The 16,394-nt window shown below is 40.2% G+C and overlaps 2 protein-coding genes across 2 annotated transcripts in view; one reads left to right on the top strand and one right to left on the bottom strand.

Moving 5' to 3' along the window:
• Positions 1–348: 348 nt before the first annotated feature.
• Positions 349–16,394, bottom strand: part of LOC134527969 (ubiquitin carboxyl-terminal hydrolase 39) — a 57,926-nt gene continuing 41,880 nt past the window's right edge. Inside the window, exon 11 of the mRNA XM_063361078.1 lies at positions 349–472. Coding sequence (XP_063217148.1) covers positions 446–472 — 27 coding nt within the window. The 3' untranslated portion in view covers positions 349–445. The remainder of the gene's footprint in view (positions 473–16,394) is intronic.
• LOC134527968 (uncharacterized) lies at positions 2,571–9,177 on the top strand. The gene is made up of 4 exons (XM_063361077.1): positions 2,571–2,626; positions 3,221–3,644; positions 4,518–4,691; positions 5,700–9,177. The coding sequence occupies exons 2-4, from the start codon at positions 3,255–3,257 to the stop codon at positions 7,518–7,520; spliced, it is 2,385 nt and encodes a 794-aa protein (XP_063217147.1). The 5' UTR covers positions 2,571–2,626; positions 3,221–3,254; the 3' UTR covers positions 7,521–9,177.

Genomic DNA, 16,394 nt, shown 5'->3' with positions numbered 1-16,394 from the left:
CCACCTATATTACAAATCATTACATTGTAAAAGTTAATCATGATACTGTTTTGGAGAAATAAGTAGCATGGCCATTGAAGTGTCATATTTGTTTTGATAAACATATTCCATAAAAGATAAAGCCCGTAATTCTGAAATCTGTTTTAAAAACGAAACTGGCCTAAAAATTAAACCATAAAATCTTGTCTCTACCCATGATAGATGTTAAAAGGTAGGAAGAGAAATGTGTTGCTGTGACAATCTAACTCACAGCAACTTTCTACACAGCTGAAAATGTTACCGAAAATGGAATGAAATACACTGTGTGAGGCCTATATGAGAAGACCTTTAAAAGGGACACAAACACAATACTCAAAAAATGTATTTAATGAAGACATATTTAAATCTATACACATTAATGTAAAAATATCAGCAATGTTTCCACAACAAAACTTTATCTGATACCTCAACTTGATGTTCGCAATTCGTATATCTGAAACAAAGAAACACACAAAATTGTATTTTTTTACAATGAAAACACACAAAAAAATTCACTACAGAAATGTATTAAAGCTGCCCATTAGTTAAAAACTATCATAGAAAATACTACAATTTTTTTATATAATTTGTCAATGTAATGAAAGTCATACAAAAATTAGTTTAATATATTTTATTTTGAACACCAAACAATTTAAAGAAATTCCTGCATGCAACAATTTCACATTTTCATTAGGTAATTCAGTCTTGCCATTTTGTATGATACTTAATTTACTATTCATGATCAAGTTGAGTTTGAGCCGCACATTCCAATTTTTCATCAAGTCAAATCAAGCTATGATAAATTTTCAGGAAGTCAAGCTGATTCCCAACATTTAATTTGTAAATCTATTTGAACTTTTTTTATACATTTTGTCATTAAAATTCAACAATTTCTCAAACGAAATTGGAAATTAATTACAATCTTAATTAAATTAGAATGAGAGAAATACAGTAACATCCTCTTAATAAAACCACACTTAAGAAGTTTCCTGTATAATAAGTTTCAAATAAATTATCAATGGACCTATAAATACATATACTAAAATTTTCCTGGTAATAAGTCTAAATTAGGGATGGGAAAACCGATTCCCAATTTCATCGATACCTACCTATTCTACTTAAATAATCGAGAATCGAGAATCGATGATAAAAGTCGATTCCCGCATGTAGCAAAAAAAATCATTTCACAACAATGCAAATCTGTCAGATACAATTATTTAACGACTCTTTGTGTGGGGTTATGACTGACTAGACGCATATATAAGTCATATTTCCCCAAATAAATAATATCTAAAACTTGGGTCAATGTTATACACAAGTCAAAGTACAAAAATTATTTATAAAAAAATTATCACTGCGTATTAGTAGGGGCCTGTTCTTTTCGCGATCGCGATTAAACGACGATAAACGCTAAATCACCGTAAAATACAGTTTTTACGCGAAATCGCCACAACACAGCATTTTTCCACGAAATTTAGTAATAAAACGCGAAATCGCAATGTTTTTACGGGCAATTTAAATACTGGGTAAAATACTTGTCTCGTCACTGGTAAACAAACACCGCAACATGGCCGCCACTGAACATTAATCATAAATGCACTAAAGCAAACAAAAGCTTACACACGCTCACGTCATAATGTTAAACCCAAAAATATACTGTAAAAATACGCAAAACTACGGCGTTTATTTTCCTTTCCGGCATAATGTTTGGAGACAAACAGGCGAAGTTTTAAGGCCATAGTTCACGATTTTTGCGAATTGGCATGTCATTTGATCAAAAACTGAGCCAGCATGATTTAAGTTATAGAGATATCGTATGATATATCTTAAAGAGGAATGTTCAGCCTATTTTTAGGAATATTGTTAAATGCATTAATGTATTTACATAATTTAATAACAATTTTTGAAATCAGACCTTTTTAAAGCTTCGGCACCATCAGAAATAGTACGTCTCTACGTGCAATAAAAATAAACGAGTATTGAATTTTATGTCCAATAAATCGTCAGTCATTTGGGCATCAACTTGTCTAAACATACTTACTGATAGTTTGATATTTTCTTTTAAATTTAATTTTTTGATGTTTGATATGAAAATTTTCTAGTAAAAATATTTGTTTTTAAGACGTTGTAGTGTATTATTTTTGATAAGTAAGTGTCTTGCTTAAAGGAGTAACGTCATATGTTGACTTTGGTAGTACAACAATTAAAATCAGAGCAATAGACGAGCAAAATAACCAAAAACAAACGTTTTCTCCTATACTGCAAGGTTAACGGATAGTTGTCAGTTCCGCTAACAGAGCGCAGTGCAATGCTCGCTCGGTGCGTTGCTCGCCGGTTGTGTAGGGCACGCGCTGGCACAGTGATGCCAAGTCGTCGATATTTAGTAGTTTGAAATCTCTGTAGTGGTGACACAGTGCGCGCAATTTTTACTATTATTTACAATGGGCAAGAGGAAAAGGTCTTACCGCAATCTTAAGCGAAATAAAAGAGCTTTGTCGGTTTCTGCCTACTGGAGAAGACAGAATACTTCAAACAATTCTGCAACAGTATCAACAGCAGAAAGCAACCCAAGTGCACAAGAAACTGAACCGCATGAAATTTCATCACAGTAAGTACTTCTGTTATTTTTAATTAGACTTAATTTATAACAGCAAAGTCATGTATTTATTTTCGCTAATGAAACTTGATAGTAGAAACTATTGAAAAGCTATATTCTGATTGGCAACAACATGAAAATAATTCAACAACGAGTAAATAATTATAAGAAACGGGGGTACATTTTCTCCCTGGAAAAAAAAATGTGAACGGCGGTAATGCGTTTTACGTACTCATGTTGTTAAAAAATCTTACCGACATGTCCCCCGGCCTGCAGCTTCATGGCAACGGCTTGCGTGGCCGAGGTTCCAAGCCCGTATATAGTCCGTGGCAGAAAACGTGTCCCTAAGTTATTTTGCCTAAGAATATATAATAAAAAAAAAATTCAATAGCAAAAAATTTAAATCGTAGGTTTTTTTTGCATACATTTGTATACAATTTAATGCAAAACTTGAGACTTGATTTTTAACTGTAATCACCTTGTTTTTAAAAAAAATTAAAGTATATCATACACCTTCTACCTCTGTACACCTTTTAGCTTTAAAATATTTGTGTTATTTTAAAGTTAATTGAAATATGTGGTTTTTATATTTTTTGTTACATATAGGAATGAAAATGAACAGACAGAATTGGATGATAGTATGCCACCACTTTTAATTGAAGTTGATCAAGGAGGTTCTTCTTGGGATAATCTGAAAGGAAACCGGCTCTTCAATCCTGCATACGTAATTCCCAAAATTCTTAGCCTTCAGAGCAGCCACAAGAAGCAGTGCACTTTGGGTACAATCCAATTCAAAAAAGAAATCAGAAATGGCTTACATTGTAAGTGGTTCATGGAATGTGATGGCTGCAATCGACAATATGAGATACAGAATGAAGAATGTGATAGCAGTGTAATGAATAGTACGGGGGCATGGGCTGCTGTGTCATCTGGCATCGGATTCACACAATTAGAAAACATTCTGAGCATTTTAAATGTTCCTTCAATGTCAAAGAACACTTACATAAAGAAAGAAGTAGAACTAGATAAGGTAATTAAACAATTTTAATTTCTTTTTCAAATAAAATAAAATATTATGTTAATCTTAGTACATTACTTTTCACTACTCATCCATCACCGGTTAATAGTCGCCTTATTTTACGGGGCACGGTTAAGGATCTTAAAATACAAATGTTCGATTAGATAAACAATATAAGTCAAGTGACAAAAAGCAAAGGAAATTATTCATTTAGGAACAAAATATCATCAAACTACGTTTTATAATTAGTGTTTTAGTACAAAATCTAGAAAGTTAATGATTGCACATATAAAGAAAATTAATTCCTACTTATAAGTACATAATAAATGCGTGAATCCTTTTATTGTTGCTTACAAACTAGTGCAACTCAAACATGTTTAAAATGTTCTGTATTATTATCCATGCCCGTCAAAACAAATTTCAAAATAAAATAAAACTAAAGTTTCAGTTTAATGAAAAAATTTAAAATCTGATTATGCTAACCTTATTTTGATTACTTGCAAAAGCCCCCATTCAGCTTTTATTTGAAACACTTGCACAAATTATGTGAAAAACTGAACAGTTCAAATGATTTTTTTTTACTCGCTTACAAACTGGTGCAACACATTAAAATAGCACAAAAGTAACGCATTTCACAACCCCAATAAAACAATAAATCAAAACAAAGACTACCTATGCCATTCTAAAGTAGTATTTTTTGAAATCATCTTATGTCTACAGTATAATACATCACTAAACATCTTAGATTTGTTTCAGGGAGAAACACATTTATTCATAATAAATATTTTTAGGACTACAATTGCTGCTACGAAAATCTAAGAAATTGTAAAATGTAGTATTATAGTATTTTGGCGATGGTATATGATTTCATTGAGTGTATTTAAGGTTTGGAGCGAGAACTTGGACCGAACCATATCAGATGCAGGGAAAGAAGAAAGAGCTCTGGCTATTCAAGAAGGAGATGTAGACGAAGATGGCATTCCATTTACTACAGTCATTGTGGACGGTGGATGGGCCAAGCGTTCTTACGGGCATAAATACAACTCTCTTTCAGGAGTGGTAAGTTACTTACGGGTCTAACAATATCAATTTCAATAATGTCGCAGTTGTTAAGAAGTAAAGGGCTGAGGTACTGTTACGAAATACATATTTCTTTGGCTAAGTTAGGCCCCGCTAGTTTGGATTTTTCCTATATTTTAATTATATTTAATGAAATATATATGAATTTCAAGGCATAAATAATATCTCCCAGACCTATAACTTGTAATAACATATATTTAAAAAAAGGTCTTATTATGTAAGCACTGAAAGGAAATAATTATTATTTCACTCATTATTACAACGAACATGATAATCACATCAGTTCAAAAGTGTTGACTTCAACAAGTGGGCAAAGCTAAGTCCTATGTTATGTTGACTCGAAACATTTATCACGGAAGATTTGTTACAAGCAGTATCAAAATATTTGAAATTGCAAGATGCGAGGTTGTCAGACCATATACGTCCCATATGAATTCGATCTCCTAATTTTCCTGTATGGTTAATCCACATTTTCTGCAAGTGAGATATTTGGATGACGTTTCCATACGTATATGGATATACTCCTATGTATGCCACCTATGTATTTTGATTTAGTCGATTCATTAACAATGTGTCTGCCATTTGGTTGGTGATTCTCGGATCTTAGGTTCAGTCCAATGCTATTTTATTAATGTCTGTACTAAGAAATGTTCATGATATTAAACCATCTAAAAATGTTTACTACATACGGAAATTATTGTGCAAAACTGGAATATAAATAATCCCATTCCTCTAATGCAAGAATGTAAATGTTAGGATGTTTGAATGTTTTTTTTTACTCACGAATTTCTTCACTATTGTAATAAAATTCGTAATAGATGTAACTCTTACATTAGAAAAAAACATTAAGTTCTTTTCAACCTGAATAAATTGAGTTCTTTAATACATAGGCATTAAAATATATACTACTAGTATTACATAAAAAAATTTACTTTAAATAGATTTGACTTCAACATAAATAAACTAATTCTTAACTTCTCTTTCCAGGCAGTGATCATAGGCCAAAGAACAGGAAAACTTTTGTTCTTGGGCGTAAAAAATAAGTATTGTACCATCTGTCGTCTTCATTCGGGAGCAGATAAAGAACCGAAAAAACATTTCTGCTACAAAAACTGGAGCCAACAAAAGCCATCCACAGCGATGGAGCAAAGTGTTATTGTAGAAGGTTTTTGTAACAGTATACAAATGCATGGTTTAAAGTACAAATACTTCGTGGGTGATGGAGATTCTAGTGTTTATGCAAGAATCATTCAAAATGTCCCTTATGGACGTTTTGTGCACAAACTTGAATGTGCTAACCATTGCATACGCAACTATACCAGTCACCTGCATACCTTGGCAAGTGATAAGAGTTTTGACCCAGAGGCTCGACGGATGCTCAAATCAGTCATTCCAAGGCTAACTTCTGCAGCACGAGGTGCCATAAGGCACTGTGGGAAAGTGGGTGAGAAAGCTGAAGACCTAATTAAGGACTTGCGAAATGGTCCAAATCATGTATTTGGAGACCATTCTGAGTGCCGACCTTACTTTTGCGAAGGCAATGAATCTGATGGTAAAAGGGTAAATATTTTACTCGGATCTGTATTGTTTGACCATATTCAAGGTCTTTTAGGAAGCCTGGTAGCAAAAGCGCCAAGACTTGTGGAAAATAAAACAAGCAATGCAGCTGAATTTTACATGAGTCTTGTTGCAAAGTTCAATGCTGGAAAACGTCTCAACTTTACTCAAAGAGGATCTTTTCAAAGACGATGCCACGCCGCGGCTTTAAGATTTCAGAAAGGCCACGCTTGGGAAATAAGCCCTTTCAGGAAACTGGCAGGAAGAAGCCCTGGACTGAGTCATTATAAGGTTATCCGAAAGAGACAGCAGACATTAACACGCCGTAAATTGCAGTTCCATGACGACTTCCCTAAAAAGAAAAGAAGCAAAACTGATACAACTCATCCAGCAGACATCGACTATGGACCAAGCTCTGAACAAGTAGAAGATGATCCGTGTGACGAGATTTCAGATGCACAGCTAGCAGAAAAGTGTGAGAACTTTGTTGAATCTCTGAATGTGACCTCTGAGCAGCAAGAAGAAATTGCCATTCAAACTAAAGATCAGGCGAATTGTATAATCTGGCATGAACTTAGGCGAGTACGCTTAACAGCTAGTAATTTTGGAACAGTGTGCCGAAGAAAAGAATCAACTCCATGTGCGAACTTGGTGAAAAATCTTTTGTACAAACCCTCTGTGAATACCAAAGCTACAGAATACGGTCGCCGCAATGAACATGTTGCTATTAAAAGGTTCGAAGCACTAACAGGCTTGAATGTAGAGAAGAGGGGACTGTACATAGATGTAGAAAATGGGTTTTTAGGAGCTAGTCCAGATGGAATTGTGGTCACAGAAAATGCTACAATTGAAGTAAAATGTGTTCCATCAGGCATATCTACTGGGCTTCAAGAGCTGGCCAGAAGTAAGAAAGGATTCTTTCTCCAAGAAATTGCCAGCAAGAAGTTACAGCTTAAAACCACACATCATCACTTCTATCAGATCCAGGGAACTTTAAATATAACAAAAAAAGATTTTTGTTATTTAATTGTCATGACTGACACAAAACAAGATTTGTTTGTTGAAAAAGTTCAACGAAATGAAGATTTCTGGAGAAATGAAATGCTGCCCAAACTCACGCGATTCTATAAAAAGTGTTTACTACCCGAAATTGTTGATTCACGAGTTATTAGAGGAAAACAAGTGAGAGAGCCAGAGTATATATCAAAGGCAAAAGAAGAAATAAATGCAAAAAAGTCCAAAAAATCTTAGTTTCTTTTGTAAAGTTGTGATGTTTTTTCGCCTTCAAATAAGCATAAATTTTACCTGCACTTACATTTAAAGTAATCCACGTATGTTAAACAGCATCAGTGCCATTGTTACTGGTATTATTTACAAAAAACTTCAATACGAATCCTTCAAAACATATGAACATATACACTTTTATTCTGTTCATCGTGTACTTAAATAAAAAGGGTTAACTTTATGTTTTGTAACATTATGATGTTTAGAAAATATACTTAGTAAATGCCGAGTTTCCGTTTGTAATTTAGAACACAAATATTATCTAGTACGTAATAAATAAAATAGGAAATAATAGAAACACATATGATATTCGCTAAACAGAATAACATATAATGATGAAACTGTAGTATGTTTTCTTTTTTAATTTTAATAAAATTTATTTTCTATTTCTAAAAACTGTAATTGCTGCTAAGTATTTTTAAGTGTTTGCAAATATCATTTCTGAAAAAAAGTACATATATGTAATTTTGTTAAATGTTATTTTTATAACTCACTATGTTTCACTGTTTTACATTGAATCTGCTGATGTATGTATATGTATTTATTTATTTTGTAGAAACTGTAAAGTAGCAATGATAAAAGTTGAAAGAGAGGGTCCAGACAGCATGTTTTTCTTCGTAACGATGAGATTGTAAACTGGGCTTTCATGATATATATGGAGGTATGGTTATTTATTTTCAGCTAATTGTGATAAAAGCAGGAAATATACCAAGTTAAAGTTAAGATTTTAATGAAACTGTCAATGCACATAGATTACGATGATAGGCATATATTACTAAGCCTGTGTGGAACGCTGCTTGAAAACCTGACAATTACATGAGCATCACGCATTTACGCACTAATTCACCTAGTATTTCTTAAAACTAGAATAAATACTGTCTTGTAATCGAAACCAGCATTTTTATTTTAAAACAAAATTTTGTCAGGTTTAGACAAGAAAAGTATAATTATGCTCCGTAGCTATCCACGCTAAAATAAGCTGCCACTTAATTTTAAGTTTATAACTTGGATATTAATGTTACAAATAAATATTATTGAGTATCTTTATGAGCAAAGTCGTCTAGTTACTAATGCAATGTAAATTTAATACAGAATTTAAAAAAAAGGTAATATTAAAATTGATATTTAACATAGCAAAAATTGTTTGACCAATATATTCGACAGTATAGTGTTTAAACTGCATATTCAAGTATTTACACTGCTAATTGCTAGTATTGTAACCCGAAAAAAACATTTGGGGTTTTGTTTTTATTTAAAGTTAATCATAGTATGACACAAATTTTATGTACTTACGTGTGTTATTGTTAGGTATATTTATAAGAGACTACCTATTGTGGCCGTCACCGCAGTACTAATTTCGGAAAATGTTTGTACCCTTTTCGTCTCATGTCATAAAAGGTTTTTTAAACTTTCCTTTTATGTTAGTGTAATGCGTATTATGATGTTTAATTCTAATAATGTAACCGATTGTGCAATTGGCAAAAGAGCAAAGATTCTGGAGTGTCAATGTAACCACTCTTAAGTTGTAAAGTGTTATCGTGTACAATAAAAAGACTTCGAATTTGAATTTGTCCATAGATCCCAAAACAAGTGTCAACGCAAAATTTGTGTGTGTGTGTGTGTATGTGGGGGGGGGGGGGGGGGGGGGGACGATTTTTGGGGTGTAAACCATCCCCTTAAATAGTGTACAATGCCTGCGGTGATATTTAATAGTAACGCCTCTAATTAGACAATTTACTGTAGCAGTAATTGGATTTAAGTTACTCAGTGAAGATTTTATTTCTTTCAGTATGAGATATAAATTACTTCTCATAACTTCGAGTCTTCAAAAACTGAGTTAACCGTGAGCAAATTTTAAATTATTATGTGATAATATAACATATTTTTAACGTCTCATTTAAAGATATATGTTTGAAATGTTAGTGAAAATAATAATAAAAATATTTTTTAAATGTGTATTATGGTTTTATAGTGAATCTTAGTTAACATAAAATATTACGTACAGCACGTAAATGTGTTGATGTCTAAAGTGCGCGCGAAGGTACAATTTCCCGACGGGCCGTCAAACTTCGCTCACCGGCCGGCGCGGCGAATTGTAAACCTCCATCGGCTGCGGAGGCTCGTGGCCCTGGTCGGGTGGAGTAGAACCGGCAACACTGCGGCCCTCAGCCGTGTCCTGCGCATGCGCGGGTAGAACCCGCACATTCAGGGGGAGGGGGCGGCCAACCGTCTTCGCGTGTCTAAAGCCGGCCAGGAGAGAGGAGAAGCACACCCTCCCCGTATGAAGAGCCTGACTCGAATGACCGTTGCTCCCAGCTACACAGGTACTTATACCGACCGGGCGGAGTGGTCGGGTAGTTGATTTCGAAGGTTTTATTCACATTTTACCAAAATTAACACGATTTGGAAGTGTAGCGATTTTTAGTCTATGAACCTTCCCCTTAAAGCCTACGCACACCGCTCGGGGCACAGACGTCAGCTTGGAACAGCTACACCAAATAAATACAAAAGCAAGCAGATGATTGGGCGAACGGTGTTTGGAACAGCCTTACGTGAGTGGCCATACCACGTCAGCCGGGGGCGCTGTCATGTAGTTGGAACAGCGTCGTATCAAGCAGATTATCGGGCGAACCGTGCTAGTTCGTCACCCAGCCGTACGGGGCAGCACAAGCATTTTAAATCGCGCCAAAAAGCGGAAAAATGTAAACAAACATTCATTTTCGAATGGTGTGACGATGATGATTAGTTGGTCAGTGTTTTATGGATTTTGTTGGGTCATTACCACAACGCCGAAATAACAACGAATGAATTTGTGTTTCTTAAATGTAACTTAACGCCGGAATACCACAATCAAGTACAACACTTTCATTTGCTAGTTCTCTAGTTGTTGCTTAATTTTGTTACGGTTTCATTTCACATATTTTTTAGTTAATATGTACCCTTCTCTAAGTTAGGCAAGTTGTATTCACGAAAATAATTTACGCTGCTCAAGGAAAGCTTAAAAATTTTTTTTATAGTTTATTCCGTATTACAAAACAAATTTTAGATTAGTTTCACCCCTTTGACATATGAGTCATTAACTTCTAATGATGTCAACATTTATATGAGTTAATGTTAATAACTTAGTTGTGTACTCAAATTTGATAAATATGAATTTATGATGTATGCTACATCATAAATGTATTGAAAGCTGAAAAAAAAATGTTGCAAATAGAATTTGAATTATTTAATATTAAGTTAACTAGGTGAGTATCAAGTATCGAGAATCGAAGGATTTTTTAAGGAATCGATAATCGGGTATCAGAATCGAAAATTTTGGAATCGTCCCATCCCTAGTCTAAATCCCTAAATACCTTGAGAAACTACTTAACATGGCTTTACCGCTAGTTGCCTAACCTACTATTCCAAATTTATGGTGAAAAAAAAAAAACTATTTCCTTTGTTAGTACGGTATGAGAAATTTCTGCCACACATTAACTGGAATAACAATGCTAATGTTGCTAGTACACAGTGCATAGTTATTTAGTAAGTTATCCACGGCCTGTTTCACTCATGTGGCAAATATTGCGAGTTCGATCCCAACACCTAGGTGAGACTCACGTTTGCGAGTATGGAGTCCGTACCCAAGTTGTTCCGAGAAAACTATAAGCATGAAGGTCCGCCACTTCAAGCTGATGTGCATGTGAGACGTAAAACCTTTTACCTCAGCCATTTATTAGTAGATACATACAAGGTTTGCTGGTTTTATTTTGAGGTAAATTTTTATTTTTTATTTCAATAATTTGTTTGGTTAATATTCTTAAAATTAATTTACAAAAAAAATATAATTTGACAGTGATACCAGATTCATTTTTACAATAATGCAGGTTGTTTAAAAAATTTACAGGAGTGCACGAGTGCATATTTATGTTGAGTCGATTCGAGTTGAGTAGTGAAAACTCGAGTATTTTCAATTTGGGTAGTCAGCAATTTATTTTATTTTATTTTAACTTTCCTTTTAAGCTCAACTAGCAGAAAATAGTGGCACAAAAGTACATACTGTACATAGTATATCATGATGATTTTTTGCTCACTATCATAGTGCTACAGTCCCTACCTACAGTATTTATATTTACATAAGAATTTTGCAACTGAAAATTTCCATGTAATTAGACTATTTTAATTTTTATTACATAAAATTTGTAAGCAACTAGTACCTATTAATAAAGAAATTAGTATAAATGCTTTCAAATTATGTTATGAAGCACAAGGATATGTTTATCCAGTTTCATTACAGTTAAAGACTAAATTTAGGATGTTAATATGGAACATTAATATGAAAACAAATTTTTACTCAGACACTATCATTTTATTGCTTTTTTAAATTATTCAAGTTCGTTATTGCCCTATACACTCCATATACGCCTAATTAAATAATATTTAGGTGTACATATGTACAATAATATTGTTTTGTGCTAGGTGGGTGAATTAGCTGTGCCGTAATATTTAATACGCCACATATTTATCAGGTTATTTACGATAATTATGGTACATGAGTGGTAGTTATTGTGCTTTTGCAATAACTATGGTGCATCTACTATATGGTCACTCTTTTATGCTAACTACTGTGTTTGTACTGTAACTATGGTGCTTTGTCCGTGTTTATTCGTCACGCATTGTTCATTTTTCTTTACTTCAAGTGCACCACATACTGAGCTAAGTGGACTGTAAAATAGACATATTTATTTTCAATCACAGTATAAATAAAATTTATGTGGAAAAGGATATTCAAAGCGCATTTTAAGAAATAATTTGACGACAGATGCAGAGGCCGTACCTGGCCACCGACGTGGGCCTGAGGGAGTTTTGTCCCCCCAGTAAACCATCGGTGAAGTGCGACGGCCAGAGACACACCCGCGTGCGCCCTAGCATGCCAGTGAGCTTCTTTTGTGTGATAAATAATTCTATGTTTTATATATTTTTTTCTAAATGGTCACGAGCATCGATAACTGTGGATATTTTGTAATCATAACTAATTAACTGATGTGTAAATTCGCTGTTTGATTAATGTCTCGCTAAGTTGTGTAAATAATTTTGTAACTTTTCTCAAATGTTTCGCAGTGCTGGTAATGTAATCGCAGTCTGGCGCGTCGTGGGGTGGGGCCTCTCCCACACCGGCCGATTTCTCCTCCTTACTCCGCGGCCCGCAGGCCTTGGCCCGCTGGCGGGCGGGGAAGGGCAGTGGTGTTCAGGGCGCGATCAGAGACAGACGTACACGCCGCTCCGCGCTGCTCGCGAGGCACGTCTTCTGAGCTCGTGGTCCGACGACAGTGTAACTTCACGGGTTGTCGCGGCAGCTGAGCTGCATCCGTCGAGTAGCTCACCCTGTTGAGTTTTACGAGTCTTACGGGTTATGTCACCAGTCGAACGTCCTAGAACGCGTAAGCGCAATCTCGAACCGCCAAACCTTCGCCGTCAGTACGAGACTTTTCACGTAACGGACCGTGCACGTTTTGCGCATCTTTGCGGAGCAACCTTAATCAGGGACAGTTACGTGGGAAAATTTCCAGTTTGTGTCGGGACGTGTTAACGGACGGGACGGTCTTCCGGGAGTCCGGGTCGTCGCGGGAAGGGCGCTCGTTCCGCGACGGGTCTGCCAGTATGCGGCAGGCTCTCAAAATGACAATAAAAGGGGCTCGTGGAACTGTTAACACCGAGTTATCCTTGGAACTGCCTACCATTCTTCCTCCTCACCTCACTCTCCCTCCAGGTCCCGTATTTCCCGGTCCCGGCCACGTTGGCCTGGACCCACACCTCACCGACGAGAGCAGTACGGGCACAACAGGATAATTACGTAAACGGGGAATCAGGAACCTAAAGCCGAGGGACGTCATTTGGCGCCCAACTAGTGTGGCCGTAAGCACACGCAAACGCACGCAAGCGCACGCAAGCGCACGCAGACAGGACGGAAGCAGGTGCAGCCGCGTGGCGTGAGAGCGACGCAAACTCGAGCCGTCGCGCCGGCGGGAGATATTGTGGCGCAGGAAGACGCGAACTTGAGACGTCGGCCAGAGATATCGCGGCGCGGGAACGGCGCGAACACGAGACGTTTCGGCGAGAGATAGCGCGACGTGGGAGCGACGGGAATTCAAGACGGCGGCGCAGCGGGATCTCCGACTGAAGATAACGCGACGGGAAGGATCGGACTGTATTACTGGGGGAGATTGCGATTACATCCCGGATCAGGAGCGCCGGAGGATAGGATGGCGTGGAAGCAGGCGGGACAAGACAGAGACGATCTGATCAGTTTCGAAACAGACATGTACGAGGAAGGGGACTCCGCGAAAATGGAAGTGAAAAGCGTAGTGTGCGGGTCTGACGGCGCTGCCGGGGGTGCGAACGGCATGGACAGCACAGACGACAACTGTAAACGGGAACAGAGCAACAGGCCCGCGGACGTGGAGGGGCCGGTAGTGCGGTACGTGAATACGCAGTTCCAGTTGCCAGTGTTTGCTGGGAGAGACGAGGACTCGCGGGAGTTTTTGCGGGAGTGCGAGCACCTCCTAAAACTGTACGAAGTGCGACGGGCAGAGTGGGCGTGGCAAGTGGCGGGACAGCTCCGCGGCGAGGCAAGAAACTGGTGGTCAATGGCCGGGAGTATTTTTATACAGAGTGGGGACATTTTGTACGCCAAGTCGAGACTAGGTTCGATAACGATCAGGCGCGTGCGATGTGAGTGCGGACATTTTATTGCCGGAACCAGGATGAGGACGAGAGTGCTGAACAGTTCATTTATGATAAGCTGCGCATGTTCCGCCGATTGGGGACGAATGGGGACGTGAGTGCGGCGTTACCAACCATCGTCGAACAATTGCTACCAGAGTTCCGCCCCTTCATGAGAACAGCTGCCAGACGTGACACAGAGGAGTTCGTGGCCCTCGCTCGCGTGATTGAGCGCGACATGTCGCAGTGGAGGACGGCACTTAGGGGCGCGAGGGTTCCCCGGGCTCGCTCGGGACCGCGGGGGGTGACCGTCACAGAAGTCACGGACAATGACATGGCCATGGTGAGCTACGCCGACGGCGCGGGACCTCGGAAGACAACAGACGGAGGTGGCACCAGGGGACGCCCAGAGACAGCTGCAGCAGGAGGGGGACGTCACGAGCGGACAGGAACGCTGGAGAGGGACGATCGTCCGCCGCGATGCCGGTTTTGCCCGGAGGCGTACCACTGGCATTGCCTTTTCCCCACCAGAGCCGCGTGGGAGGAGGCGCGCGGAGGTAACACGTCGCAGGCGGGAAACGCGGGAACGGGGGCGGAGGGAATACTGGGTGCAGCTCCCCGACCCGCCAACCACCGGCAGACCGAGTAACCAGCAGGACTGGTCGACCAACGGCAGCACCTACCACACCAACATCGTGTCCGTCGCCGGGAAGCAAGGGGCAACAGAACTGTTCCCCGTCAGCTGCTCCCGTGCCGGGACAACCTCAGGGACAGCTGGATGCCGCCACGACCACCGCGGCCCTAAAGCCGGTTTTACCGGGGCCGGACCAGCCGCCTCGTCGACATGCCGTCGGCGAGGTGGGCAACCTGAGCGTCAGCATAGGCTTCCCGCTAGTAGTTCCCGTGCTGGGACAACCCCGGGGACAACTGGATGCCGCCACAACCGCAGCGGCCCCGACGGAGGTTTTTCCGGGGCCGGACCAGCCGCCTCGTCGACCTGCCTTCGACAAGGTGGACCACCGTAACATCAATGCGTCAACGCCAGGACGAGCTGAGGACCTCGCCGCGAGTTCCCCACGCCCGGACGGCCAGGAGGCCGGGGGCGGTGGGGGACAGACGGCTGCACAGCTGGGGCAGGTCGGCCTCGAGGAGCAGGAGCTGCTGCGAGTTCCCGTCCACGCTAACGGACGGGAGATGCTGGCCCTGGTGGACACCGTCGCCAGCCAATCCTACATCGCGGCCCACCTGGTGAGAGCGGAGGCGGTGTGCCCGCGGAGGAAGCTGGTGCAGCTGGCCACCAGGGATGCCGTCGTCGCAGCAGGGGGCATCACTCAGGTAACATTGAGCATCGTTGGTCACGTTAGCCACATCGAGGCCTGGGTGGTCCCCGAGCTCCGCGAGGGGCTGATCCTGGGAGTCCCGTGGCTGTACGAGGTCGACGCCACCATGGAAGAACGAGTTGGGCGGATGCACTTCGGCACCCGGGGGCACTGGACGGTGTACGGCGTGCACCAGGTTCCCCCCAGTCCCCCTCAGTCAGTCATCCGCCTGGAGGATCTTCAGCACAGTGTCCCCGAGGAGCACGTCGACGCCATCAACAGTGTCCTCGCCTCCAAGGCACAGGTATTTGCGGCCGCGGACCGGCTACGACGGACGAACGTGACTGAGCACTGGATACCGATGGTACCGCACCGCCCCTCCCTTTGAGAAGGTGTACGGACGAGATGTTACGTGACGGAGTGGTTGAACCCAGCACCTCCCCGTACAACTCGCGGGTGGTGCTGGCCACCAAAAAGGACGGATGTTTACGCTTTTGCGTAAACTTCAAGGCGGTAAACAAACTGACCATCCCGCCCCGCCCCCGCAGATCAATATCACGGACGCTCTACCCGACTGGGGGACGCAACCATCTTCACGACACTTGACTTGAAATCGGGGTACTGGCAGGTGCCAGTATGCCCGGAGGACCGCCCTAAGATGGCATTCACAGCACCAGACGGACGGCGATACCAGTTCTGCGCCATGCCGTTTGGCCTCATGGATGCCCCTGCGACGTTCCAGGCCCTAATGGTACGTGTTCTGGATGGGTACATTGGTGAATTCGCCAGTGCCTGTCTGGACGACGTTATCATCTGGTCC

Source organism: Bacillus rossius, chromosome 1 (genome assembly GCF_032445375.1).
Source record: "Bacillus rossius redtenbacheri isolate Brsri chromosome 1, Brsri_v3, whole genome shotgun sequence".
Lineage (NCBI taxonomy): Eukaryota > Metazoa > Arthropoda > Insecta > Phasmatodea > Bacillidae > Bacillus > Bacillus rossius.
Note: the sequence above shows the minus strand (reverse complement) of the source record. Positions and strands in the feature narration are given on the sequence as shown.